This window comes from Cherax quadricarinatus, chromosome 89, assembly GCF_038502225.1.
Source record: "Cherax quadricarinatus isolate ZL_2023a chromosome 89, ASM3850222v1, whole genome shotgun sequence".
NCBI classification, from domain to species: domain Eukaryota; kingdom Metazoa; phylum Arthropoda; class Malacostraca; order Decapoda; family Parastacidae; genus Cherax; species Cherax quadricarinatus.
In genome coordinates this window covers 3,378,551-3,405,332 of record NC_091380.1, presented here as the reverse complement: position 1 = coordinate 3,405,332, position 26,782 = coordinate 3,378,551, and the positions used below count along the sequence as shown (strand labels likewise).

General features: G+C 41.1%; 1 protein-coding gene across 2 annotated transcripts in view; it reads left to right on the top strand.

Moving 5' to 3' along the window:
* The first annotated feature begins 7,193 nt into the window (after nucleotides 1-7,193).
* The window catches only part of LOC128697169 (116 kDa U5 small nuclear ribonucleoprotein component), a 35,704-nt gene continuing 16,115 nt past the window's right edge, over nucleotides 7,194-26,782 (top strand). For both annotated transcript variants that reach the window (XM_053788689.2, XM_053788688.2), the window contains exons 1-3: nucleotides 7,194-7,306; nucleotides 11,891-12,181; nucleotides 13,325-13,512. In XM_053788689.2, coding sequence (XP_053644664.2) covers nucleotides 11,894-12,181; nucleotides 13,325-13,512 — 476 coding nt within the window. In that variant the 5' untranslated portion in view covers nucleotides 7,194-7,306; nucleotides 11,891-11,893. The remainder of the gene's footprint in view (nucleotides 7,307-11,890; nucleotides 12,182-13,324; nucleotides 13,513-26,782) is intronic.

Below are 26,782 nucleotides of genomic sequence, written 5' to 3'. Positions count from 1 at the left end.
CCCACCACCACTGCCCTGTGATCTGAATAAATTGCTTCTATGGTGTTAAAAGTCTCTACTGAAACCCCTTGCGTTATATAGATCCTATCTAATCTAGCTGCATAATCCCTCCTTACATACATATGTTGCACTTCACCTATTCCACCCCAAAATGCATCTCGTACCCCATTATCTCTACACAAATCTCTCAACACGTTTGAGAAATATCCCGCCCCCTCTGGCGTCACATCAAATCTCCTTATTATACAATTCCAATTCTTTAATCGTCAATGTATTGCGGCAATTAAAGAAACGACAGAGGATAATGACTATGATGAAGTTGGACGTACATACGGATGTGGGAGGGTATACGGTGGGACAGAGGTTAGTAACTATGGAAAGTATGAGTGGTTATGCTGATAAGTGGTTTGAGATATATATGAGAGGGGGAAACAGGAAGATAGTTGATCTGAAGATTTTAGAGAAGGGGATACAGATAAACCTAGAGTCAGCAGATAGAGCGATGGTAGAGGGGCCTATAGATGAAGAGGAAGTGTGGACGGCTTTAAAAGGGATGAGTGTCGGGAAAGCACCTGGGATAGATGGAATCCCAAATGAATTTTATTTGAGCAACTGGGATGTCATGAAGGAATTCTTGGTGCAGTTGGTGAATGTGATGAAGGATAAGGGAAGCATGAGTCTAACACGAAGGACAGGTGTAGTAGTTATGGTTCCAAAGGGGGAAGTACAGAATAGCATCCTAGATTATAGAGGTTTATCATTAATGTGTGGGGATTATAAATTGTTTGCCAGGGTGTTAGGTAATAGATTGCGTAAAGTAATTGGGAAGGTTATAGATGAGGGACAGATGGGTGTGCCAGGGAGAACAATGTTTAGTGGGCATGGGAGGATAAAAGGTTATATAGAGGAGGGTAGGATGGACGGAGGTGTTCTTGCTTTGGATTGGAAGGCGGCTTATGATTGTGTAGAGAGAGAGAGACATAATGGATGATTATGAGGAGGATGGGTTTTGGTTAGGAAACTGTGCAGTGGGCGGAAACTTTATATAGAGGTGCAGAAATACGAGTGCAAATAAATGGAAGGGTGGTGAAGATGGTTAGTATGGGTAGGAGGCTGAGGCAGGGATGTCCCATGTCTCAGATCCTATTTGCATGTCTGCAAGACCCATTATATAGGTTGATTAATGTAGGAGTAAGTGAGGGGGGGGTAAGACTTAGGGGTGTTACGGGTATAGTTGGTTATGTGGATGACACAACGGTCTTAGTGGGGGGGAGAGGAGGGGTTAAAGAATGTAAGCAGAATTGTTGAAATATTTAGTGGAGCAACAGGTATGAGTGTTAATAGTGAAAAGTCGAAATTACTTGAGGTTGGATCATGGGTGGCAGGGGAACTGGGAAATAAGTATGGATGGCAGGTCGTAGAGCAGATAAAAATTTGTGGAGTATTGTACAGAGGGGCAGCGCAGGGGGCTAGAGAGGCAAATTCTAAAAGGGTAGGGGGAATAAGAACGAGTGGTTTGACTATACAACAGAGAGTCATTGTTGTTTTTTTTTTTATTTTATTTACAAAAATATATATATAAAACTGATGTAGGGCTATAAAATTTACACAATCCTACCTACATCTAACATTACACACCACACTTACTTAGGGGTTGCAAGATCCTGTACGAGGCACAAGTACGCTCACACCTTGAGTATGCTCCACTTTCTTGGTTTGCCTCCCCCCCCCTCTCATCTGCGACTGCTTGACAGAGTAGAGAACAGAGCAAGACGTCTCATCTCTCTCCTGGACCAATTCTGGATAGATCTGTCATTTCAGCAGAGCCTTCAACACAGGAGGGATGTGGGTGACCTTACTGTTATGTACAAGGCCAATATTGTAAAAGTTCCACACTTGGATCCACTTCGAGGACAGCGTGAAACAAGCTTTTATGCCACAAGACGGGCAGAAAGCAGCAACTTCACTCTGGCTGTAACCTTCTCCAGAACATCACTCCATCTGAGATCATACATACCCAGGATGACTCGAGTATGGAACACATTCGTACAGCATAATGATGTCAACGAGATAAAGTCAGTTGATCAAATGAAAATGCTGGCCCACAGATGGCTCCAACTTCATCCTGTTCCCTACTTGTATGTCTCATAACAATAAAAATGCTTTCAAATGAGCTGATGTAGGTAACAGCTCTTAGCTTGCCAATAAAGTTATGAATCCTTAACCTGTAATATAGCTGTCAATAAAGCTAGGGATCCTTAACCTTGTCAAACCCTGTGTAAAAAAAAAAAAAAAAAAAAAAAAAAAACTCCGTGTGGGTACAACACCCTTCCCTCTGTTCCCTCATCCTATTACTTAACCCAAACCTGTTGGAGCTACCCAACAGAATTACACAATATGAACAACACTTTTATATACACCTCCCTCGAAATGATACTTAATAATCGACTACAGACCATTCAATTCATTCCACTGAACATATTACACAGACATATTACCTCCCCCCCCCCGTGGTTATCCAACCTCCCCACTATTTACAACCTAACACACTATAAACAATGGATGTTACCTAATCTAATGTCACACAGCAATGATCAAAACATTAATTTATGTAATTGTCCTAATGGTTCAGTAACATAACAATATGTATCACACAACAATGGTGATATAGAAAAGTCACAAAGACATACAAAATTACTACAAAGACATAGGTATAAACTTAGTCTCAAAAATCCAACACATGTAAGCTTCTACACATTTAAGCATGCAATTCCAAACGTTAAAAAACAATAACACAGCTTCAAATATAACATTCAAGCTCTATACAGCTTATATGGACATAACATAGTGCTATTGGCAACAGTACAATACAACATAAAATATAACCATGACATAAGTAACACATAAAGACTGTGCCTAGCACGCACCTAACCACAAAACCTATAACACCACTGTTGCCCAACTTTATTTACACCATCTGACGTACATTAAACTCTTTGGAGTCATTGTAGTTAATATAAAAAAACAATGGTTATAAATGACCATGATTTTTAAAGGGGTGGACCGGTAAGCCAGCGGAAGGCCTCGGTCAGATGACCAAAAGCTCCAAAGGCGGGTCATCATCTGACTAAGACCCGCGTCAGGAAACATTTGTCCTGTTTCCTGACGAACCTTAACCTAACCTAACCTGTAGTTAATACACTCATTTATCCTAAATTGTGGCACGTGGCTGTGGTGTACCCTTGATGGCGAAAGACGTGCGGCAAGTGCAAAGGAAAGTACTGAATTTTATATGGGGATATGGTTGTCATTGGCTGAGACAGACGGTTGTACTGACACCGCTGACGAAGGTGGGTTTAGGTTTAATTCCTTTGGGTAGCAGACTGAAGAACATGTACGTGAAGCATTGTTATCTGAGATTGGGTGGGGAACGTGGTGTCAGAGTGAGGGATGTGATGGAAGATGTGAGGCGGTGGTGGGGGGGGGGGGTAGGGACTTAGGGGAGTGTATGAGTATGTTGACATACTTATTACAAGTAAGAAATCCGGGAAATGTAACGGCGTGTTTTGGGGAGGTTGGTAAGGTGTCAACAGGTGTTGGAAGGGGAGACTGTTTTTCCATTATATAATTGGACACGAATCTGGGGAGACTTCAGTAAGTTACAGATGAAGTCAAGGGTGAGGGAAACCATGTATAGGTTTTTACATGGGATTTTGCCAACTAAAGTACGACTGTATCAGATGGGAATTTTGCAGTCTCAATGTTGTGTTTTGTGGGGGGGGGGGGGGAAACAGCCTAGCATGTGGTGTATTTCTGTGAGCATATCGAGAGGGCACGTCTATGGTTTCGTAGAGTCTTGGGTATGGTGGGTGGGAGTGGTTTAGTAGTACTAAGGGCACTGAGTTTGGATATAGAGGGAGTGGGAGATAGTGTGAGGAGGGCCGTCATGTATTTAGTGGCAGATTATATCTATATATCGTGGGCGATGAGGGAGGTGGGGGAGGTGGGGGGGGAGGAACGAACAAGGACTTTAGCAGGACATTTTTATAAAACAAAGTGTATAAATGAGGTAGTGTATGGACGTAGATGGGCTATAGATTTTCCGGCATCGTATAGAGGTATGACTGTGAGAGAGTTGAGCGATTGTGTTGTAATGGCTGGGTGGACTGGTCTCTGCATAAGGGGGGGGGGATGAATTACATGCGTCTCATGGGGATGCGACGAGGCTTAATAAATTGATTCGGTATTTTTATAATCTTATGTAAGTTAATGGGCATGTATGACACTGATATAATTCCTGTGAATATAAATTTTCATAAGTCATGTAATATTATGTATCAATTTTTGTACATATGAGAATATGTGAGTCCGTGACTGTATCATGTGTAAACGTCTCATGGATGGCGGCAATCATAATTATATAAATGATTTTAGTCGTAATACTAAGTTCAATCTTATGTTCTTTTTTCTAAATATTATTTGTCATGTTTGTATAATTTATGATTCTTATACTAAAGAGGAATTTTATTGTCAACAAGATACTGTGTTCAAGATTTAAATCATGTTGGTTATTAGTTTCTGTGTTTAGTGAACAATGGTATGATCTGGGGTGACGGGGGGGGGGTTGTGGGTGACGGGGGGGTTGTGGGTGACGGGGGGGTTGTGGGTGACAGGGGGGTTGTGGGTGACGGGGGGTTGTGGGTGACGGGGGGGTTGTGGGTGACGGGGGGTTGTGGGTGACGGGGGGGTTGTGGGTGACAGGGGGGTTGTGGGTGACGGGGGGTTGTGGGTGACGGGGGGGTTGTGGGTGACGGGGGGGTTGTGGGTGACGGGGGGGTTGTGGGTGACGGGGGGGTTGTGGGTGACGGGTAGGGGTTGTGGGTGACGTGGGGGTTGTGGGTGACGGGGGGGTTGTGGGTGACGGGTAGGGGTTGTGGGTGACGTGGGGGTTGTGGGTGGGGGTTGTGGGTGACGGGGGGTTGTGGGTGACGTGGGGGTTGTAGGTGGGGGTTGTGGGTGACAGGGGGGTTGTGGGTGACGTGGGGGTTGTGGGTGGGGGTTGTGGGTGACGTGGGGGTTGTGGGTGGGGGTTGTGGGTGACGTGGGGGTTGTGGGTGACGTGGGGGTTGTGGGTGGGGGTTGTGGGTGACGTGGGGGTTGTGGGTGGGGGTTGTGGGTGACGTGGGGGTTGTGGGTGGGGGTTGTGGGTGACGGGGGGTTGTGGGTGACGGGGGGTTGTGGGTGTACTTCTCCAACATATTTTATTACAAGTACTTAATTAATGTGTATATTACTGATAGCAAGGGATAATTGAGAATTATTTTTAATTAGTATTGCTTGCACAGTTTTCCTTAGTGTTTGTATAAAGACATTTTACATCTATGAGGTGTGTACAGTGTACTAAGTGACATATTTGTAAGTTAAAATGATGTGATTGATGTCAGGTACAATATTGTGTAATGACTTAAGAAATGGTAATGACACGATTGCAAATAAACCATACCCCGGGCCGGGATTGAACCCGCGGTCATAGAGTCTCAAAACTCCAGCCCGTCGCGTTAGCCACTAGACCAGCTAGCCACAATAAGATTCATCCAACTAGGTATATTTCTACACCATAGGAAGGTTAGCACAGGCACCTCTGTGACCACAAATGTTTTTCACCCGCGTGTTGTGGTTGTACTGAGTCATGTGAAGAGGAAATTTTCTCATGGCAGTGTAACACGAGCAGTGTGTTTTGTTTATGAGGATATAATTGTTTTTGTATTATCTGACTCTGTATGCTTTTATTTATTTATTGTAATGTGTATTTAAAATAAAATATAAAAAAAAAACATAGACAAACCGGTGTAAGGAAACACGCCCAACGTTTCTATCCTCGCTGGGAATCGAACCCGGACTTCAGCGTGTGAAGCGAGAGCTTTAGCCACCAGGCCACGGGAATCTAATAACTTCCATAACAATGGTATGCCCTCACAACATTTGTAAAAAACGTAAAATAAGTTTGTTTAGGTACAGGTACACTTAAGTACAGTAAGCATACATAGTAACATATGTATAAATTGCCCAGGAAAACTAAAAAATAAATCACACATTATTTGTAACAATTTTGATGGTACGCGGGTATTTGGGACACCCATGAAGTAGTATATATATTATGTAGATCAAAATTCACATTTCAAAATTTGTATTTCTTTCCAAAGTATACAATGTGTAGTTTACATATTACGAAAAATGAAGTACAAGGAAAGTCAGTAGCATACATAGGTATTTAAGGCAGAAATGTCTGGGTATGTTAGTGGCATATAGTCTTGAGTTATTAACTTAAGGAACACAATGGAAATAAGTCACTTTGGACTTTTTTGGGTTATCCTAGTAGGTAATTTACGCACATGTTACTATATATGATAATTTATGTGACCATACTTATGTGTACCTGTACCTGAACAAACTTGATTATTTACGTACATAATTACTTTCATTCTTTCTGACTTAATTACTTAAAGGATCCCAGTGGAAATAAGTCACTCTGACTGACTTTTTTTTGGATTATCCCAGGTTCTCTACACATATTTTGCTATGTATGATAATAACTGTATTTATGTATACCTGAATAAACTTACTTACATACATACTTACTTAGTTACTTACTTACTTACTTAGGACCCCAGTGGAAATAAATCACTCTGACTTTTTTGAGTTATCTCAGATACTTTACACATATGTTGCTATGTATGATAACCTATGTAACTGTATTTGTGTATACTTGAATGTTGCTATGTATGATAATCTATGTAACTGTATTTGTGTATACCTGAATAAACTTACTTAGTTACTTAGTTACTTACTTACTTAGGACCCCAGTGGAAATAAATCACTGACTTTTTTGAGTTATCTCAGATACTTTACACATATGTTGCTATGTATGATAATCTATGTAACTGTATTTGTGTATACCTGAATAAACTTACTTAGTTACTTACTTAGTTACTTACTTACAATTAAGATTAAGAATAAATTAAGAATTAAGAATAAAACTAAGTATGCCCGAAATGCCTAGCCATGCTAAGCGTTCTAGTGGTACACTCTGTAATCACAATTTTACTACATGTAAACCAAACAATAACCAAATTTCTGTAAACTCAGCATTGTAATCCTTATAGAGAATAAACTTTGAATTGAATTGAATTGAATAGTTACTTAGTTATTTACAAAAGGTGTTATGCTGGACTGTGTCATCATCAGTTTGTGTAACTAAGCGACCAAAATAAACTGGCTGGGGGAGAGTTGTCACATTTTTCAACAGGTATTTTTGACTTATTTACTCTGAAATTATTGTATGTAGGTTGCCTGTGCTAGTAGCATAGCTAGTGTGACACACCCATTAACTAGTCTCTTAACTAGGAACTTATTTTTTGCATCATATTAGGTAAATTTGAGGTAAAATATGAGGGTTGGTCCCCACGCTAGTCACTGTTATGTTGGTAAGTTTAAAACGTAACTATAATTATAGATTGAGACACTTATGTAATATGTGGATGTCTTTATTAAGGAAACGTTTCGCCACATAGTGACTTCATCAGTCCTGTGAAGAGGAATGTTTGAAGATCAGGAGTTTGAGGTAATCAGTCCCTCTGTCAGGCTGAGGGACTGATTACCTCAAACTTCATCTCTCTTGACCTATTTCTACTTTGTATTGGACTGATGAAGCCGCTGTGTGGCGTAATGTTTCCTTAATAAAGATTTTAATATGTTGCATACGTGTCTCAGTCTTCAACTTGAAGGTTTTCAAAACCATTTATCACAATTATCATGTATTTAACATTTTCTATGTGCCTATTTTCCTATGTTCTTATGTTCTTATTAAACAGGTAATATTATAATATACAAAACAGCCACAGTGAAAAAAACGTGAGGAATCGCTAGAAATTTTGGAATTTCACTTTTTTCGGTGTAATTATTTTTCCATAATAATGTATGTGTAATTTACCCAGAATAACCAAAAAAAAAATGTCAAAATGACTTATTTTTCTATTGAGTGACCTGTTTGTATAATTATTTAGCTGTGTTCCCTTGATGGTGATGCTGTGATGATCCTCGAGGTCCTTGATGCCGGTGAGAGGGCTCTTAATAATATTTAATACCAGTACATGTACAAGGTATACCAGTACATGTACAAGGTATACCAGTACATGTACAAGGTATACAAGTACATGTACAAGGTATACCAGTACATGTACAAGGTATACAAGTACATGTACAAGGTATACAAGTACATGTACAAGGTATACAAGTACATGTACAAGGTATACCAGTACATGTACAAGGTATACAAGTACATGTACAAGGTATACAAGTACATGTACAAGGTATACAAGTACATGTACAAGGTATACAAGTACATGTACAAGGTATACAAGTACATGTACAAGGTATACAAGTACATGTACAAGGTATACAAGTACATGTACAAGGTATACAAGTACATGTACAAGGTATACCAGTACATGTACAAGGTATACAAGTACATGTACAAGGTATACAAGTACATGTACAAGGTATACCAGTACATGTACAAGGTATACCAGTACATGTACAAGGTATACAGACAATAGCTGACATCAGTGACATACTACTATATAGAAAGTACCTTGTTATGTTGAGCATTATGGGCAAATTATGTCAGTTTTGTCCCAGGATGCGACCCACACCAGTCCACTAACACCCAGGATGCGACCCACACCAGTCCACTAACACCCAGGATGTGACCCACACCAGTCCACTAACACCCAGGATGTGACCCACACCAGTCCACTAACACCCAGGATGTGACCCACACCAGTCCACTAACACTCAGGATGTGACCCACACCAGTCCACTAACACCCAGGATGTGACCCACACCAGTCCACTAACACCCAGGATGCAACCCACACCAGTCCAATAACACCCAGGATGTGATCCACACCAGTCCACTAACACCCAGGATGTGACCCACACCAGTCCACTAACACCCAGGATGTGACCCACACCAGTCCACTAACACCCAGGATGTGACCCACACCAGTCCACTAACACCCAGGATGTGACCCACACCAGTCCACTAACACCCAGGATGTGACCCACACCAGTCCACTAACACCCAGGATGTGACCCACACCAGTCCACTAACACCCAGGATGTGACCCACACCAGTCCACTGACACCCAGGATGTGACCCACACCAGTACCCATTTTACTGATGGGTGAACATAGACAGCCGGTGTAAAGAAACATGTCTAGTGTTTCCACCCTCGCTGGGAACCGAACTTGGACCCTTGCCTTGTGAAGCAACAGCTTCAGCCACCATGCCACTATTCATGTACAGGTAAACGTAAATACAGTTACGTAAGTTATCGTCCATAGCATATGTGTAAATTATCTAAGATAACCCCAAAAAATCAGTCGAAGTGATTTATTTTCATTGTGCTCCTTTATTTTCATTGTGCTCCTTTATTTTCATTGTGCTCCTTTATTTTCATTGAAGTATGACTTCAGTGAAGAGTTACTTACCTGTTTTAATTTTTAACCCTTAAATGGTCCAAACGTATATATACGTTTTTTCAACATCTGAAAGTATGTAAAAAAATGTAGATCTTTTTTGTTTTACATTTGAAAACGTGTAAAAAAAACTTTTATCTACATTTTTTTTTTGTTATACAGTGGACCCCCGCATACCGTACGCATCGCATACCGTACAATCCGCATACCGTACAATCCGCATACCGGACGCTTTGATCGCAAAAATTTTGCCTCGCATACCGCCCAAAAACCCGCTCACCGCCCTTCGTCTGAGACGCGTCCAATGTGCGACCTGAGCCACGCTCACATGTTCCGCCAGTGGCATTGTTTACCAGCCAGCCTCCGCGGTAACATCCAAGCATACAATCGGAACATTTCGTATTATTACAGTGTTTTTTGGTGATTTTTTCTGGAAAATAAGTGACCATGGGCCCCAAGAAAGCTTCTAGTGCCAACCCTACAGCAATAAGGGTGAGAATTACTATAGAGATGAAGAAAAAGATCATTGATAAGTATGAAAGTGGAGTGCGCGTCTCCGAGCTGACCAGGTTGTACAATAAACTCCAATCAACCATCGCTACTATTGGTGGTACAGCTGCTGCTGCTGCTGTACCACCGTCAGCTGCTGCTGCACTGTCAGCTGCTGCTGCACTGTCAGCTGCTGCTGCTGTTGTACCACCGTCAGCTGCTGCTGCTGCTGTAGTACCGTCTGCTGCTGCTGTAGCATCGTCTGCTGCTGCTGTAGCATCGTCTGCTGCTGCTGTAGCATCGTCTGCTGCTGCTGTAGCATCGTCTGTTGCTGCTGTAGCATCGTCTGCTGCTGCTGTAGCATCGTCTGCTGCTGCTGTAGCATCGTCTGCTGCTGCTGTAGCATCGTCTGCTGCTGCTGTAGCATCGTCTGCTGCTGCTGTAGCATCGTCTGCTGCTGCTGTAGCATCGTCTGCTGCTGCTGTAGCATCGTCTGCTGCTACTGTAGCATCGTCTGTTGCTGCTGTAGCATCGTCTGCTGCTGCTGTAGCATCGTCTGCTGCTGCTGTAGCATCGTCTGTTGCTGCTGTAGCATCGTCTGTTGCTGCTGTACCACCGTCAGCTGCTGCTGCTGCTGTAGCACCATTGTTGGTGTGGCTTATTGAGAATACCAAGAAACAATTAACCCCAGAGGATTTGCCACCCAGGATAACCCAAAAAAGTCAGTGTCATCGAAGACTGTCTAACTTATTTCCATTGGGGTCCTTAATCTTGTCTCCCAGGATGCAACCCACACCAGTCGACTAACACCCAGGTGAACAGGGAAAAATGCCTGGAATTAGTGCTCATATTGGTGAATTTAAAGCCAGCAAAGGTTGGTTTGAGAGATTTAAGAATCGTAGTGGCATACACAGTGTGATAAGGCCTGTTCTGGAAGAAAATGCCAAACAGGACCTACAGTACTCAGGAGGAAAAGGCACTCCCAGGACACAGTGTCTCATCAGTCATTGCTGTATCTTCAATAAAGGTAAGTGTCATTTATTCTTCATTTAGTAGAGTAGTACATGCTCAATATATATTGTGCATGTACTACTCTACTATTGTGCATGTATCCTTCTCTTTGTGTGTAGGAAAATGTATATTTCATGTGGTAAAAAATTTTTTTTCATACTTTTGGGTGTCTTGCACGGATTAATTTGATTTCCATTATTTCTTATGGGGAAAATTCATTCGCATACTGAACATTTCGCATAACAACCAGCCCTCTTGCACGGATTAAGGTCGCTATGCGGGGGTCCACTGTATTTGAAAATATGTAAAAAAAAGTAGGTCTACTTTTGTAGCAATACGAATTTGAACGTCGATCTGTTTGGACCGTTTAAGGGTTAAGGTTACAATCATGATTAATTTCTACTGTATATTACTGCTAGACTTCAAATAGTAAGATATTATAAGGACCACAATGGAATTTAGTCACTGACTTTTTTTGGGTTATCCTGGGTACTTTAGATAAGATTTTATTGGGAATTTTAACCCAGGGAATCCCTCAAGGGAGGTTCCTTGTCACTGGCAAGGGGGTCTTGATCTAGGGAATTGGATCTGCTCAGGTTTCCTGAATTGAGCCTGAATGTCTTCCATCCTCCTCCCCCAGGCACTGCATAATTGTACGGGTTTAGTGCTCCCCCATGATTATAATAATAATTTAACCCAGGGGAGGGTTAGCCACCCAGTATAACCCATTAAAGTCGGTGCATCGTTGAGGACTGTCTTATTTCATGTTCAGTGTAACTCCTTTTATCATCTTACAGCAACAGTCAGTTACTACCATGTTTCTTTATAACTATTCATCATTTCTTCCCCAGGCAATGGATGTTGATCTCTATGATGAGTTTGGCAACTACATTGGGCCAGAACTTGACTCAGATGAGGAGGAGGAGGATGACGATGAGGATTATGCAGACCAGGACCAGGACGTGAACGGTTTTGATGACGATGATGGTGCAGGAGGAGAGGAAGAGGAAGTCTCAGCTCAGGCGGTGGTGCTGCATGAAGACAAGCAATATTACCCCAGTGCTGCCGATGTTTATGGTCCTGAGGTTGAGACCATCGTACAGGAGGAAGATGCTCAACCTCTGACGCAGCCCATCATTCAGGTTATTTTCTTGTGACATGATGAGTTATAATATTATATGAAAATGAATTTAATATTACAGTAAGTCCTGGACTTACAAAAACATTGAGAATCTTCTGTATTGTGTATTTCATTATTATATCATTATTGTATATATTATTATTATGAACAATACAGAAGGTCCCTAATGTGTTAGTTAAGGAGTTACTGTATTATATTTGCATTAGATTTTGATATTTTTCTTCTGAAGTTAAAAACAATAACAAAAGTTTTCCTTTTTAACTTTAGTAATGTATACAGGAGAAGGGGTTACTAGCCCCTTGCTCCCGGCATTTTAGTCGCCTCTTATGACATGCCTCTTATGACATAGGCCTCAATTTTGTTAGACTAATTGATCTTGTATCTCAGGGGATTGCTGTATAGGCCTCAGTTTTGTTAGACTAATTGGACCCCTGGTGTACGATATTATTTCATTCCAGAAGTATGTTCAGGTGCCAGTACTGAACGAATTTGTTCCCATGAGGAATATTGTGAATTAGATTAGTCCATTTCAGACCCCCAAACATACACGTACAAATGCACTGATATAAATACACTTACGTAATTGGTCGCATTGGGAGGTGATCGTAAAGCGGGGGTCCACTGTATAATTGGTGATAATAAAGTTCTGTAGGAAAAGTTGAACTCCGGGTTCAGCTGAAAGACTTGATCAAGTATGCTTTTTGGGTTATTATTATTATTATTATTATTATTATTATTCCTCGGTTTGATCTAAGGAAGGGGAGGTTAGCTCCAGTCCCTTATATCAAGAGCCTTTCAGCAGCATCAAGACACCCTTTGAAGAGCATTCATGACGAAGGTGGTATTACTTTACTGATTTTAATGTTAGTTGCTGAGGGTTCCGTCTTTATTGCAGATGAAAACGATGAGTTCTTCACTAAATGTGGTATAATTTGTTCCATCAGTTGTGAACCCCCCCCCCTTTCTTTTCTGTTGATGACCTTACTGTAACACCTTCACCTTGACCAAGATGGTCACCTCTTCTGTGCAGACAATATTACTGCAGTACCACCTCTACCAAGCCTTGTTTTTGTGTGTGCATTTGTTTTTTATTTATTTTGTTTTATTGAAGCACTGTACTGTATATATATATTTTTTGTTGCAGCCAGTAAAGATTAAAAAGTTCAGTCATGTAGAGAAGGACTTACCCGTCACTTGCTACAACCTAGAGTTTCTTGCCGATCTGATGGACAATCCAAACCTGGTTCGAAATATATCACTTGTGGGTCATCTTCATCATGGCAAGAGCACCTTTGTTGACTGTCTAATTCACCAGACACATCCAGAATTCAGGTATTTAAAACATTATACAGTGGACCCCCGCTTAACGATATTATTTCAATCCAGAAGTCTGTTTGGGTGCCGTTATAGACCGAATTTGTTCCCATAAGAAATATTGTGAATTAGATCAGTCCGTTTCAGACCCCCAAAAATACACCTACAAAAGCACTTACAAAAATACACTTACATAATTGGTCGAGTTGGGAGCTGATCGTTAGGCGGGGGTCCACTGTATATTCTTCTAAGTCTCTTTTTTTTTCTTGGGTTATTGATCCCTTCAAGAAAGGTGGGGGGGAGAGGACCTTGCTTCTGGTGAAGGTCTCTTGATCTGAGGAATTGAAGTTACTTTTCCCTTTCTCTAATCAAATATTTGCCCCCTAGCAGTGTTTGAGTATAATGAAATGACATTAGATTAGAAGACCACCAACAGCAACATCCTGATTAACCAGGCAGGCACCAGACAAGCCTGGCCTATGGTAGGGCTCTGGGAGTAGAAAAACTCTCAGAACTCATCAAAGGTAAAGGTAGCTACAAGTGGTGACGGATTAAGGCAGAACATGGATTGCAGGTTTTTGATGATCTTTCCATAACATTGCCCCTCAAGGGAGGTTCCTTGATGCTGGGGAGGGGCTCTTGATCTAGGGAATTGGATCTGTGCTCAAGTTCCTTGAATTAAGCCTGAATGCCTTCCATTCCTCCCCCAACAGGTGCTGTATAATCCTACTGGTTTAGCGCTTCCTCATGATTATAATAATTCCATAACATTGTTGGGATTTAGTTCAGATCACAAGATATTCAGGTCCACTAGGGCTCTTATTATATACACTTAGTGACCTAGTGTGTGCATCTCCTGGTTGTGGTGTGGGCATAAGTCCCACATTGGTGGGAAACATTAGTTGCATGGTTATGACCTTTTTATAGCAATGACACTACATGATAAAGGATTTTCTTTTATTAAATTACTTTAGATTACATATGAGAGGTTTTTACAAAGTAGAAGTGATACAAGGAGGGAAGAGTATATAGAGAGAAAAAGAGAGGTTAAGAGAGTGGTGAAGCAATGTAAAAAGAGAGCAAATGAGAAAGTGGGTGAGATGTTATCAACAAATTTTGTTGAAAATAGGAAAAAGTTTTGGAGTGAGATTAATAAGTTGAGGAAGCCTAGGGAACAAATGGATTTGACAGTTTAAAATAGGAGAGGAGAGTTATTAAATGAAGAATTAGAGGTATCGGGAAGATGGAATATTTAGAGGAATTGTAGGAGTGAGGAAGAGCCAGTTGTGAGTGTGGGGGAAGTTTGTGAGGCAGTGGGTAGAATGAAAGGGATTAAGGCAGCTGGGATTGATGGGATAAAGATAGAAATGTTAAAAGCAGTAGGCGATATAGTTTTGGAGTGGTTGGTGCAATTATTTAATAAATGTATGGAAGAGGGTAAGGTACCTAGGGATTGGCAGAGAGCATGCATAGTTCCTTTGTATAAAGGCAAAGGGGGATAAAAGAGAGTGCAAAATTATAGGGGAATAAGTCTGTTGAGTATACCTGGTAAAGTGTATGGTAGAGTTTTTATTGAGAGAATTAAGAGTAAGACAGAGTAGGATAGCAGATGAACAAGGAGGCTTTAGGAAAGGTAGGGGGTGTGTAGACCAAGTGTTTACAGTGAAACATATGGGTGAACAGTATTTAGATAAGGGTAAAGAGGTTTTTGTGGCATATATGGATTTAGAAAAGGCATATGACATGGTGGATAGGGGGGGGGCAATGTGGCAGATGTTGCAGGTGTATGGTATAGGAGGTAGGTTATTGAAAGCAGTAAATAGTTTTTACAAGGATAGTGAGGCTCAAGTTAGAGTTTGTAGGAGAGAGGGAGATTATTTCTCAGTAAAAGTAGGCCTTACACAAGGATGTGTGATGTCAACATCGTTCAATATATTTATAGATGGGGTTGTAAGAGAACTGAATGCTCGGGTGTTGGCAAGAGGTGTGGAGTTAAAAGATAATTTATCAAACACAAAGTGGGAGTTGTCACAGTTGCTCTTTGCTGATGACACTGTGCTTTTGGGAGATTCTGAAGAGAAGTTGCAGAGGTTGGTGGATGAATTTGGTAGGGTATGTAAAAAAAGAAAATTAAAAGTGAATATAAGAAAGAGTAAGGTTATGAGGATAAAAAGATTAGGTTACGAAAGACTGGATATGAGTTTGGAGGGAGAGAGAGTATGGAGGAGGTGAATGTATTCAGATATTTAGGAGTGGACGTGTCAGCAGATGGGTCTGTGAAGGATGAGGTAAATCACAGAGTTGATGAGGGGAAAAGGGCGAGTGGTGCCCTTACCTGTGGAGACAAAGAACTTTGTCTGTGGAAGCAAAAAGGGGAATGTAAGAGAGTATAGTTGTACCAACACTCTTGTATGGGTGTGTGAAGCATGGGTGATGAATGTTGCAACGAGGAGAAGGCTGGAGGCAGTGGAGATGTCATGTCTAAGGGCAATGGGCAATGTGTGGTGTGAATATAATGCAGAGAATTCGTAGTTCGGAAATTAGGAGAAGGTGTGGGATTACCAAAACTATTATCCAGAGGGCTGAGGAGGGGTTGTTAAGGTGGTTCGGACATGTAGAGAGAATGGAACAAAACAGAATGACTTCGAGAGTGTATAAATCTGTAGTGGAGGGAAGGCGGGGTAGGGGTTGGCCTAGGAAGGGTTGGAGGGAGGGGGTAAAGAAGGTTTTGTGTGTGAGGGGCTTGGGCTTCCAGCAAGTGTGCATGAGCGTATTTGATAGGTGTGAATGGAGACAAATGGTTTTTAATACTTGATGTGCTGTTGGAGTGTGAGCAAAGTAACATTTATGAAGGGATTCAAGGAAACCAGTAGGCCGGACTTGAGTCCTGGAGATGGGAAGTACAGTGTCTACACTAAAGGAGGGGTGTTAATGTTGCAGTTTTATAACTGTAGTGTAAAGCACCATTCTGGCAAGACAGTGATGGAGTGAATGATGATGAAAGTTTTTCTTTTTCGGGCCACCCTGCCTTGGTGGGAATCGGCTGATTTTTTTTTTTTTTTTTTTTTTTTCAACAAGTCGGCCGTCTCCCACCGAGGCAGGGTGACCCAAAAAAGAAAGAAAATCCCCAAAAAGAAAATACTTTCATCATCATTCAACACTTTCACCACACTCGCACATTATCACTGTTTTTGCAGAGGTGCTCAGAATACAACAGTTTAGAAGCATACACATATAAAGATACACAACATATCCCTCCAAACTGCCAATATCCCAAACCCCTCCTTTAAAGTGCAGGCATTGTACTTCCCATTTCCAGGACTCAAGTCCGACTATATGAAAATAACCGGTTTCCCTGAATCCCTTCACTAAATATTACCCTGCTCACACTCCAACAGATCGTCAGGTCCCAAGTACCATTCGTCTCCATTCACTCCTATCTAACACGCTCACGCACGCTTGCTGGAAGTCCAAGCCCCTTGCCCACAAAACCTCCTTTACCCCCTTTACCAACCCTTTCGAGGACGACCCCTACCCCGCCTTCCTTCCCCTATAGATTTATATGCTTTCCATGTCATTCTACTTTGATCGATTCTCTCTAAATGACCAAACCACCTCAACAACCCCTCTTCTGCCCTCTGACTAATACTTTTATTAACTCCACACCTTTTCCTAATTTCCACACTCCGAATTTTCTGCATAATATTTACACCACACATTGCCCTTAAACAGGACATCTCCACTGCCTCCAACCGTCTCCTCACTGCTGCATTTACCACCCAAGCTTCACACCCATATAAAAGTGTTGGTACTACTATACTTTCATACATTCCCTTCTTTGCCTCCATAGATAACGTTTTTTGACTCCACATATACCTCAACGCACCACTCACCTTTTTTTCCTCATCAATTCTATGATTAGCCTCATCCTTCATAAATCCATCTGCCGACACGTCAACTCCCAAGTATCTGAAAACATTCACTTCTTCCATACTCCTCCTCCCCAATTTGATATCCAGTTTTTCTTTATCTAAATCATTTGACACCCTCATCACCTTACTCTTTTCTATGTTCACTTTCAACTTTCTACCTTTACACACATTCCCAAACTCATCCACTAACCTTTGCAATTTTTCTTTAGAATCTCCCATAAGCACAGTATCATCAGCAAAAAGTAACTGTGTCAATTCCCATTTTGAATTTGATTCCCCAAAATTTAATCCCACCCCTCTCCCGAACACCCTAGCATTTACTTCCTTTACAACCCCATCTTCTTTCTTCTTTCAACACACTAGCTGTATCCCACCAAGGTGGGGTGGCCCAAAAGGAAAAACGAAAGTTTCTCCTTTTACATTTAGTAATATATACAGGAGAAGGGGTTACTAGCCCCTTGCTCCCGGCATTTTAGTTGCCTCTTACAACACGCATGGCTTACGGAGGAAGAATTCTGTTCCACTTCCCCATGGAGGTAAGAGGAAATGAACAAGAACTAGAAAGAAAATAGAAGAAAACCCAAAGGGGTGTGTATATATATGCTTGTACATGTATGTGTAGTGTGACCTAAGTGTAAGTAGTAGTAGCAAGACGTACCTGAAATCTTGCATGTGTATGAGACAGAATAAAAAGACACCAGCAATCCTACCATCGTGTAAAACAATTACAGGCTTCCATTTTACACTCGCTTGGCAGGACGGTAGTACCTCCCTGGGCGGTTGCTGTCTACCAATCTACTACACAACCCCATCTATAAATATATTAAACAACCATGGTGACATTACACATCCCTGTCTAAGACCTACTTTTACCGGGAAGTAGTCTCCCTCTCTTCTACACACCCTAACCTGAGCCTCGCTATCCTCATAAAAACTCTTTACGGCATTTAATAACTTACCACCTATTCCATATACTTGCAACATCTGCAACATTGCTCCTCTATCCACTCTATCATATGCCTTTTCTAAATCCATAAATGCAATAAAAACTTCCCTACCTTTATCTAAATACTGTTCACATATATGCTTCAATGTAAACACTTGATCTACACATCCCCTACCCACTCTGAAACCTCCTTGCTCATCCGCAATCCTACATTCTGTCTTACCTCTAATTCTTTCAATTATAACCCTACTGTACACTTTTCCTGGTATACTCAATAAACTTATTTCTCTATAATTTTTACAATCTCTTTTGTCCCCTTTCTCTTTATATAAAGGGGCTATACATGCTCTCCACCAATCCCTAGGTACCTTCCCGTCTTTCATACATTTATTAAACAAAAGTACCAACCACTCCTGGTGGCCTGGTGGTTAATGCTCTCGCTTCACACGGCGAGGGCCTGGGTTCGATTCCCAGCCAGAGTTTCTTTCAACCTGTTGTCTATGTTCCCCATCAGTAAAATGGGTATCTGGGTGTTAGTCGACTGGTGTGGGTCGCATCCTGGGACACTGACCTAAGGAGGCCTGGTCACAGACCGGGCCGAGGGGGCGTTGACCCCCGGAACTCTCTCCAGGTAATCCTCTCCAGGTAATATCCCCCCCTGTTTTTAACATTTCTGTCATGATCCCATCAGTTCCAGCTGCTTTACCCCCTTTCATTCTACGTAATGCCTCACGTACCTCCCCCACACTTACATTCTGCTCTTCTTCACTCCTAAAAGATGGTATACCTCCCTGACCAGTGCATGAAATTACTGCCTCTCTTTCTTCCTTAACATTTAAAAGTTCCTCAAAATATTCTCGCCATCTACCTAATACCTCTATCTCCCCATCTACTAACTCCCCTACTCTGTTTTTAACTGACAAATCCATACTTTCCCTAGGCTTTCTTAACTTGTTTAACTCACTCCAAAATTCTTTCTTATTTTCATTAAAATTTCTTGACAGTGCCTCTCCCACTCTATCATCCGCTCTCCTTTTGCACTCCTCTCACCACTCTCTTTACCTTTCTTTTACTCTCCATATACTCTGCTCTTCTTATAACAGTTCTGCTTTGTAAAAACCTCTCATAAGCTACCTTTTTCTCTTTTATCACACCCTTTACTTCATCATTCCACCAATCACTCCTCTTTCCTCCTGCCCCCACCCTCCTATAACCACAAACTTCTGCCCCACATTCTAATACTGCATTTTTAAAACTATTCCAACCCTCTTCAACCCCCCTACTACTCATCTTTGCACTAGCCCACCTTTCTGCCAATAGTCGCTTATATCTCACCCGAACTTCCTCCTCCCTTAGTTTATACACTTTCACCTCCCTCTTACTTGTTGTTGCCACCTTCCTCTTTTCCCATCTACCTCTTACTCTAACTGTAGCTACAACTAAATAATGATCCGATATATCAGTTGCCCCTCTATAAACATGTACATCCTGGAGCCTACCCATCAACCTTTTATCCACCAATACATAATCTAATAAACTACTTTCATTACGTGCTACATCATACCTTGTATATTTATTTATCCTCTTTTTCATAAAATATGTATTACTTATTACCAAATCTCTTTCTACACATAGCTCAATTAAAGGCTCCCCATTTACATTTACCCCTGGCACCCCAAATTTACCTATTACTCCCTCCATAACATTTTTACCTACTTTAGCATTGAAATCCCCAACCACAAGTACTCTCACACTTGGTTCAAAACTCCCCACGCATTCACTCAACATTTCCCAAAATCTCTCTCTCTCCTCTACACTTGTCTCTTCTCCAGGTGCATACACGCTTACTATAACCCACTTTTCACATCCAATCTTTATTTTACTCCACATAATCCTTGAGTTAATACATTTATAGTCCCTCTTTTCCTGCCATAGCTTATCCTTCAACATTATTGCTGCTCCTTCTTTAGCTCTAACTCTATTTGAAACCCCTGACCTAATCCCATTTATTCCTCTCCATTGAAACTCACCCACCCCCTTCAGCTTTGTTTCACTTAAAGCCAGGACATCCAGCTTCTTCTCATTCATAACATCCACAATCATCTCTTTCTTATCATTTGCACAACATCCACGCACATTCAGACTTCCCACTTTGACAATTTTCTTCTTCTTATTCTTTTTAGTAATCTTTACAGGAAAAGGGGTTACTAGCCCATTGTTCTCGGCATTTTAGTTGACTTTTACAACACGCATGGCTTACGGAGGAAAGATTCTTATTCCATTTCCCCATGGATATAAAAGGAAAAGTATTAAGACCAAGAACTATTAAGATAAAATCAAAGAAAGCTCAGGTGAGTGTGTATAAATAAACGTGTACATGTATGTGTAGTGTGACCTAAGTGTAAGTAGAAGTAGCAAGACATACCTGTAATCTTGCATATTTATGAGACAGACAAAAGACATCAGCAATCCTACCATCATGTAAAACAATTACAGGCTTTTGTTTTACATTCACTTGGCAGGACGGTAGTACCTCCCTGGGTGGTTGCTGTCTACCAACCTACTACCTACAATATATAATATATAATATATATATATATATTATATATATATATATATATATATATATATATATATATATATATATATATTCTTTCTTTCAACACACCGGCCGTATCCCACCGAGGCGGGGTGGCCCAAAAGGAAAAACGAAAGTTTCTCCTTTTACATTTAGTAATATATACAGGAGAAGAGGTTACTAGCCCCTTGCTCCCGGCATTTTAGTTGCCTCTTACAACACGCATGGCTTACGGAGGAAGAATTCTGTTCCACTTCCCCATGGAGATAAGAGGAAATAAACAAGAATAAGAACTAGAAAGAAAATAGAAGAAAACCCAGAGGGGTGTGTATATATGTGCTTGTACATGTATGTGTAGTGTGACCTAAGTGTAAGTAGAAGTAGCAAGACGTACCTGAAATCTTGCATGTTCATGAGACAGAAAAAAGGACACCAGCAATCCTACCATCATGTAAAACAATTACAGGCTTTCGTTTTACACTCACTTGGCAGGACGGTAGTACCTCCCTGGGCGGTTGCTGTCTACCAACCTACTACCTATTATATATATATATATATACATATATATATATATATATATACATTATATATATATATATATATATTATTATTATTTTTTTTTTTTTTCAACAAGTCGGCCGTCTCCCACCGAGGCAGGGTGACCCAAAAAAGAAAGAAAATCCCCAAAAAGAAAATACTTTCATCATCATTCAACACTTTCACCACACTCGCACATTATCACTGTTTTTGCAGAGGTGCTCAGAATACAACAGTCTAGAAGCATACACATATAAAGATACACAACATATCCCTCCACACTGCCAATATCCCAAACCCCTCCTTTAAAGTGCAGGCATTGTACTTCCCATTTCCAGGACTCAAGTCCGACTATATGAAAATAACCGGTTTCCCTGAATCCCTTCACTAAATATTACCCTGCTCACACTCCAACAGATCGTCAGGTCCCAAGTACCATTCGTCTCCATTCACTCCTATCTAACACGCTCACGCACGCTTGCTGGAAGTCCAAGCCCCTTGCCCACAAAACCTCCTTTACCCCCTCTCTCCAACCCTTTCGAGGACGACCCCTACCCCGCCTTCCTTCCCCTATAGATTTATATGCTTTCCATGTCATTCTACTTTGATCGATTCTCTCTAAATGACCAAACCACCTCAACAACCCCTCTTCTGCCCTCTGACTAATACTTTTATTAACTCCACACCTTCTCCTAATTTCCACACTCCGAATTTTCTGCATAATATTTACACCACACATTGCCCTTATTTTTTTTTTTTTTTTTTTTTTTTTCAACAAGTCGGCCGTCTCCCACCGAGGCAGGGTGACCCAAAAAAGAAAGAAAATCCCCAAAAAGAAAATACTTTCATCATCATTCAACACTTTCACCACACTCGCACATTATCACTGTTTTTGCAGAGGTGCTCAGAATACAACAGTCTAGAAGCATAAACATATAAAGATACACAACATATCCCTCCAAACTGCCAATATCCCAAACCCCTCCTTTAAAGTGCAGGCATTGTACTTCCCATTTCCAGGACTCAAGTCCGACTATATGAAAATAACCGGTTTCCCTGAATCCCTTCACTAAATATTACCCTGCTCACACTCCAACAGATCGTCAGGTCCCAAGTACCATTCGTCTCCATTCACTCCTATCTAACACGCTCACGCACGCTTGCTGGAAGTCCAAGCCCCTTACCCACAAAACCTCCTTTACCCCCTCTCTCCAACCCTTTCGAGGACGACCCCTACCCCGCCTTCCTTCCCCTATAGATTTATATGCTTTCCATGTCATTCTACTGTGATCCATTCTCTCTAAATGACCAAACCACCTCAACAACCCCTCTTCTGCCCTCTGACTAATACTTTTATTAACTCCACACCTTCTCCTAATTTCCACACTCCGAATTTTCTGCATAATATTTACACCACACATTGCCCTTAAACAGGACATCTCCGCTGCCTCCAACCGTCTCCTCGCTGCTGCATTTACCACCCAAGCTTCACACCCATATAAGAGTGTTGGTACTACTATACTTTCATACATTCCCTTCTTTGCCTCCATAGATAACGTTTTTTGACTCCACATATACCTCAACGCACCACTCACCTTTTTTCCCTCATCAATTCTATGATTAACCTCATCCTTCATAAATCCATCCGCCGACACGTCAACTCCCAAGTATCTGAAAACATTCACTTCTTCCATACTCCTCCTCCCCAATTTGATATCCAATTTTTCTTTATCTAAATCATTTGACACCCTCATCACCTTACTCTTTTCTATGTTCACTTTCAACTTTCTACCTTTACACACATTCCCAAACTCATCCACTAACCTTTGCAATTTTTCTTTAGAATCTCCCATAAGCACAGTATCATCAGCAAAAAGTAACTGTGTCAATTCCCATTTTGAATTTGATTCCCCATAATTTAATCCCACCCCTCTCCCAAACACCCTAGCATTTACTTCCTTTACAACCCCATCTATAAATATATTAAACAACCATGGTGACATTACACATCCCTGTCTAAGACCTACTTTTACCGGGAAGTAGTCTCCCTCTCTTCTACACACCCTAACCTGAGCCTCACTATCCTCATAAAAACTCTTTACAGCATTTAATAACTTACCACCTATTCCATATACTTGCAACATCTGCCACATTGCTCCTCTATCCACTCTATCATATGCCTTTTCTAAATCCATAAATGCAATAAAAACTTCCCTATCTTTATCTAAATACTGTTCACATATATGCTTCAATGTAAACACCTGATCTACACATCCCCTACCCACTCTAAAACCTCCTTGCTCATCCGCAATCCTACATTCTGTCTTACCTCTAATTCTTTCAATTATAACCCTACCGTACACTTTTCCTGGTATACTCAGTAAGCTTATTCCTCTATAATTTTTACAGTCTCTTTTGTCCCCTTTCCCTTTATATAAAGGGACTATACATGCTCTCTGCCAATCCCTAGGTACCTTCCCCTCTTTCATACATTTATTAAACAAAAGTACCAACCACTCCAACACTATATCCCCCCCTGCTTTTAACATTTCTGTCATGATCCCATCAGTTCCAGCTGCTTTACCCCCTTTCATTTTACGTAATGCCTCACGTACCTCCCCCACACTTACATTCTGCTCTTCTTCACTCCTAAAAGATGGTATACCTCCCTGACCAGTGCATGAAATTACTGCCTCCCTTTCTTCCTTAACATTTAAAAGTTCCTCAAAATATTCTCGCCATCTACCCAATACCTCCATCTCCCCATCTACTAACTCCCCTACTCTGTTTTTAACTGACAAATCCATATTTTCCCTAGGCTTTCTTAACTTGTTTAACTCACTCCAAAATTTTTTCTTATTTTCATTAAAATTTCTTGACAGTGCCTCTCCCACTCTATCATCTGCTCTCCTTTTGCACTCTCTCACCACTCTCTTTACCTTTCTTTTACTCTCCATATACTCTGCTCTTCTTATAACACTTCTGCTTTGTAAAAACCTCTCATAAGCTACCTTTTTCTCTTTTATCACACCCTTTACTTCATCATTCCACCAATCACTCCTCTTTCCTCCTGCCCCCACCCTCCTATAACCACAAACTTCTGCCCCACATTCTAATACTGCATTTTTAAAACTATTCCAACCCTCTTCAACCCCCCCACTACTCATCTTTGCACTAGCCCACCTTTCTGCCAATAGTCGCTTATATCTCACCCGAACTTCCTCCTCCCTTAGTTTATACACTTTCACTTCCCTCTTACTTGTTGTTGCCACCTTCCTCTTTTCCCATCTACCTCTTACTCTAACTGTAGCTACAACTAAATAATGATCCGATATATCAGTTGCCCCTCTATAAACATGTACATCCTGGAGCCTACCCATCAACCTTTTATCCACCAATACATAATCTAATAAACTACTTTCATTACGTGCTACATCATACCTTGTATATTTATTTATCCTCTTTTTCATAAAATATGTATTACTTATTACCAAATTTCTTTCTACACATAGCTCAATTAAAGGCTCCCCATTTACATTTACCCCTGGCACCCCAAATTTACCTACTACTCCCTCCATAACATTTTTACCCACTTTAGCATTAAAATCCCCAACCACCATTACTCTCACACTTGATTCAAAACTCCCCACGCATTCACTCAACATTTCCCAAAATCTCTCTCTCTCCTCTACACTTCTCTCTTCTCCAGGTGCATACACGCTTATTATAACCCACTTTTCACATCCAATCTTTATTTTACTCCACATAATCCTTGAATTAATACATTTATAGTCCCTCTTTTCCTGCCATAGCTTATCCTTCAACATTATTGCTACTCCTTCTTTAGCTCTAACTCTATTTGAAACCCCTGACCTAATCCCATTTATTCCTCTCCACTGAAACTCTCCCACCCCCTTCAGCTTTGTTTCACTTAAAGCCAGGACATCCAGCTTCTTCTCATTCATAACATCCACAATCATCTCTTTCTTATCATCTGCACAACATCCACGCACATTCAGACTTCCCACTTTGACAATTTTCTTCTTCTTATTCTTTTTAGTAATCTTTACAGGAAAAGGGGTTACTAGCCCATTGTTCCCGGCATTTTAGTTGACTTTTACAACACGCATGGCTTACGGAGGAAAGATTCTTATTCCACTTCCCCATGGATATAAAAGGAAAATTAATAAGACCAAGAACTATTAAGATAAAATCAAAGAAAACTCAGATGAGTGTGTATAAATAAATGTGTACATGTATGTGTAGTGTGACCTAAGTGTAAGTAGAAGTAGCAAGACATGCCTGTAATCTTGCATATTTATGAGACAGACAAAAGACATCAGCAATCCTACCATCATGTAAAACAATCACAGGCTTCGTTTTACACTCACTTGGCAGGACGGTAGTACCTCCCTGGGTGGTTGCTGTCTACCAACCTACTACTATATATATATATATATATATATATATTTATATATATATATATATATATATATTTTTTTTTATTATCACACTGGCCGATTCCCACCAAGGCAGGGTGGCCCGAAAAAGAAAAACTTTCACCATCATTCACTCCATCACTGTCTTGCCAGAAGGGTGCTTTACACTCCAGTTTTTAAACTGCAACATTAACACCCCTCCTTCAGAGTGCAGGCACTGTACTTCCCATCTCCAGGACTCAAGTCCGGCCTGCCGGTTTCCCTGAATCCCTTCATAAATGTTACTTTGCTCACACTCCAACAGCACGTCAAGTATTAAAAACCATTTGTCTCCATTCACTCCTATCAAACACGCTCATGCATGCCTGCTGGAAGTCCAAGCCCCTTGCACACAAAACCTCCTTTACCCCCTCCCTCCAACCTTTCCTAGGCCGACCCCTACCCCGCCTTCCTTCCACTACAGACTGATACACTCTTGAAGTCATTCTGTTTTGCTCCATTCTCTCTACATGTCTGAACCACCTCAACAACCCTTCCTCAGCCCTCTGGACAACAGTTTTGGTAATCCCGCACCTCCTCCTAACTTCCAAACTACGAATTCTCTGCATTATATTCACACCACACATTGCCCTCAGACATGACATCTCCACTGCCTCCAGCCTTCTCCACGCTGCAACATTCATCACCCACGCTTCACACCCATATAAGAGCGTTGGTAAAACTATACTCTCATACATTCCCCTCTTTGCCTCCAAGGACAAAGTTCTTTGTCTCCACAGACTCCTAAATGCACCACTCACTCTTTTTCCCTCATCAATTCTATGATTCACCTCATCTTTCATAGACCCATCCGCTG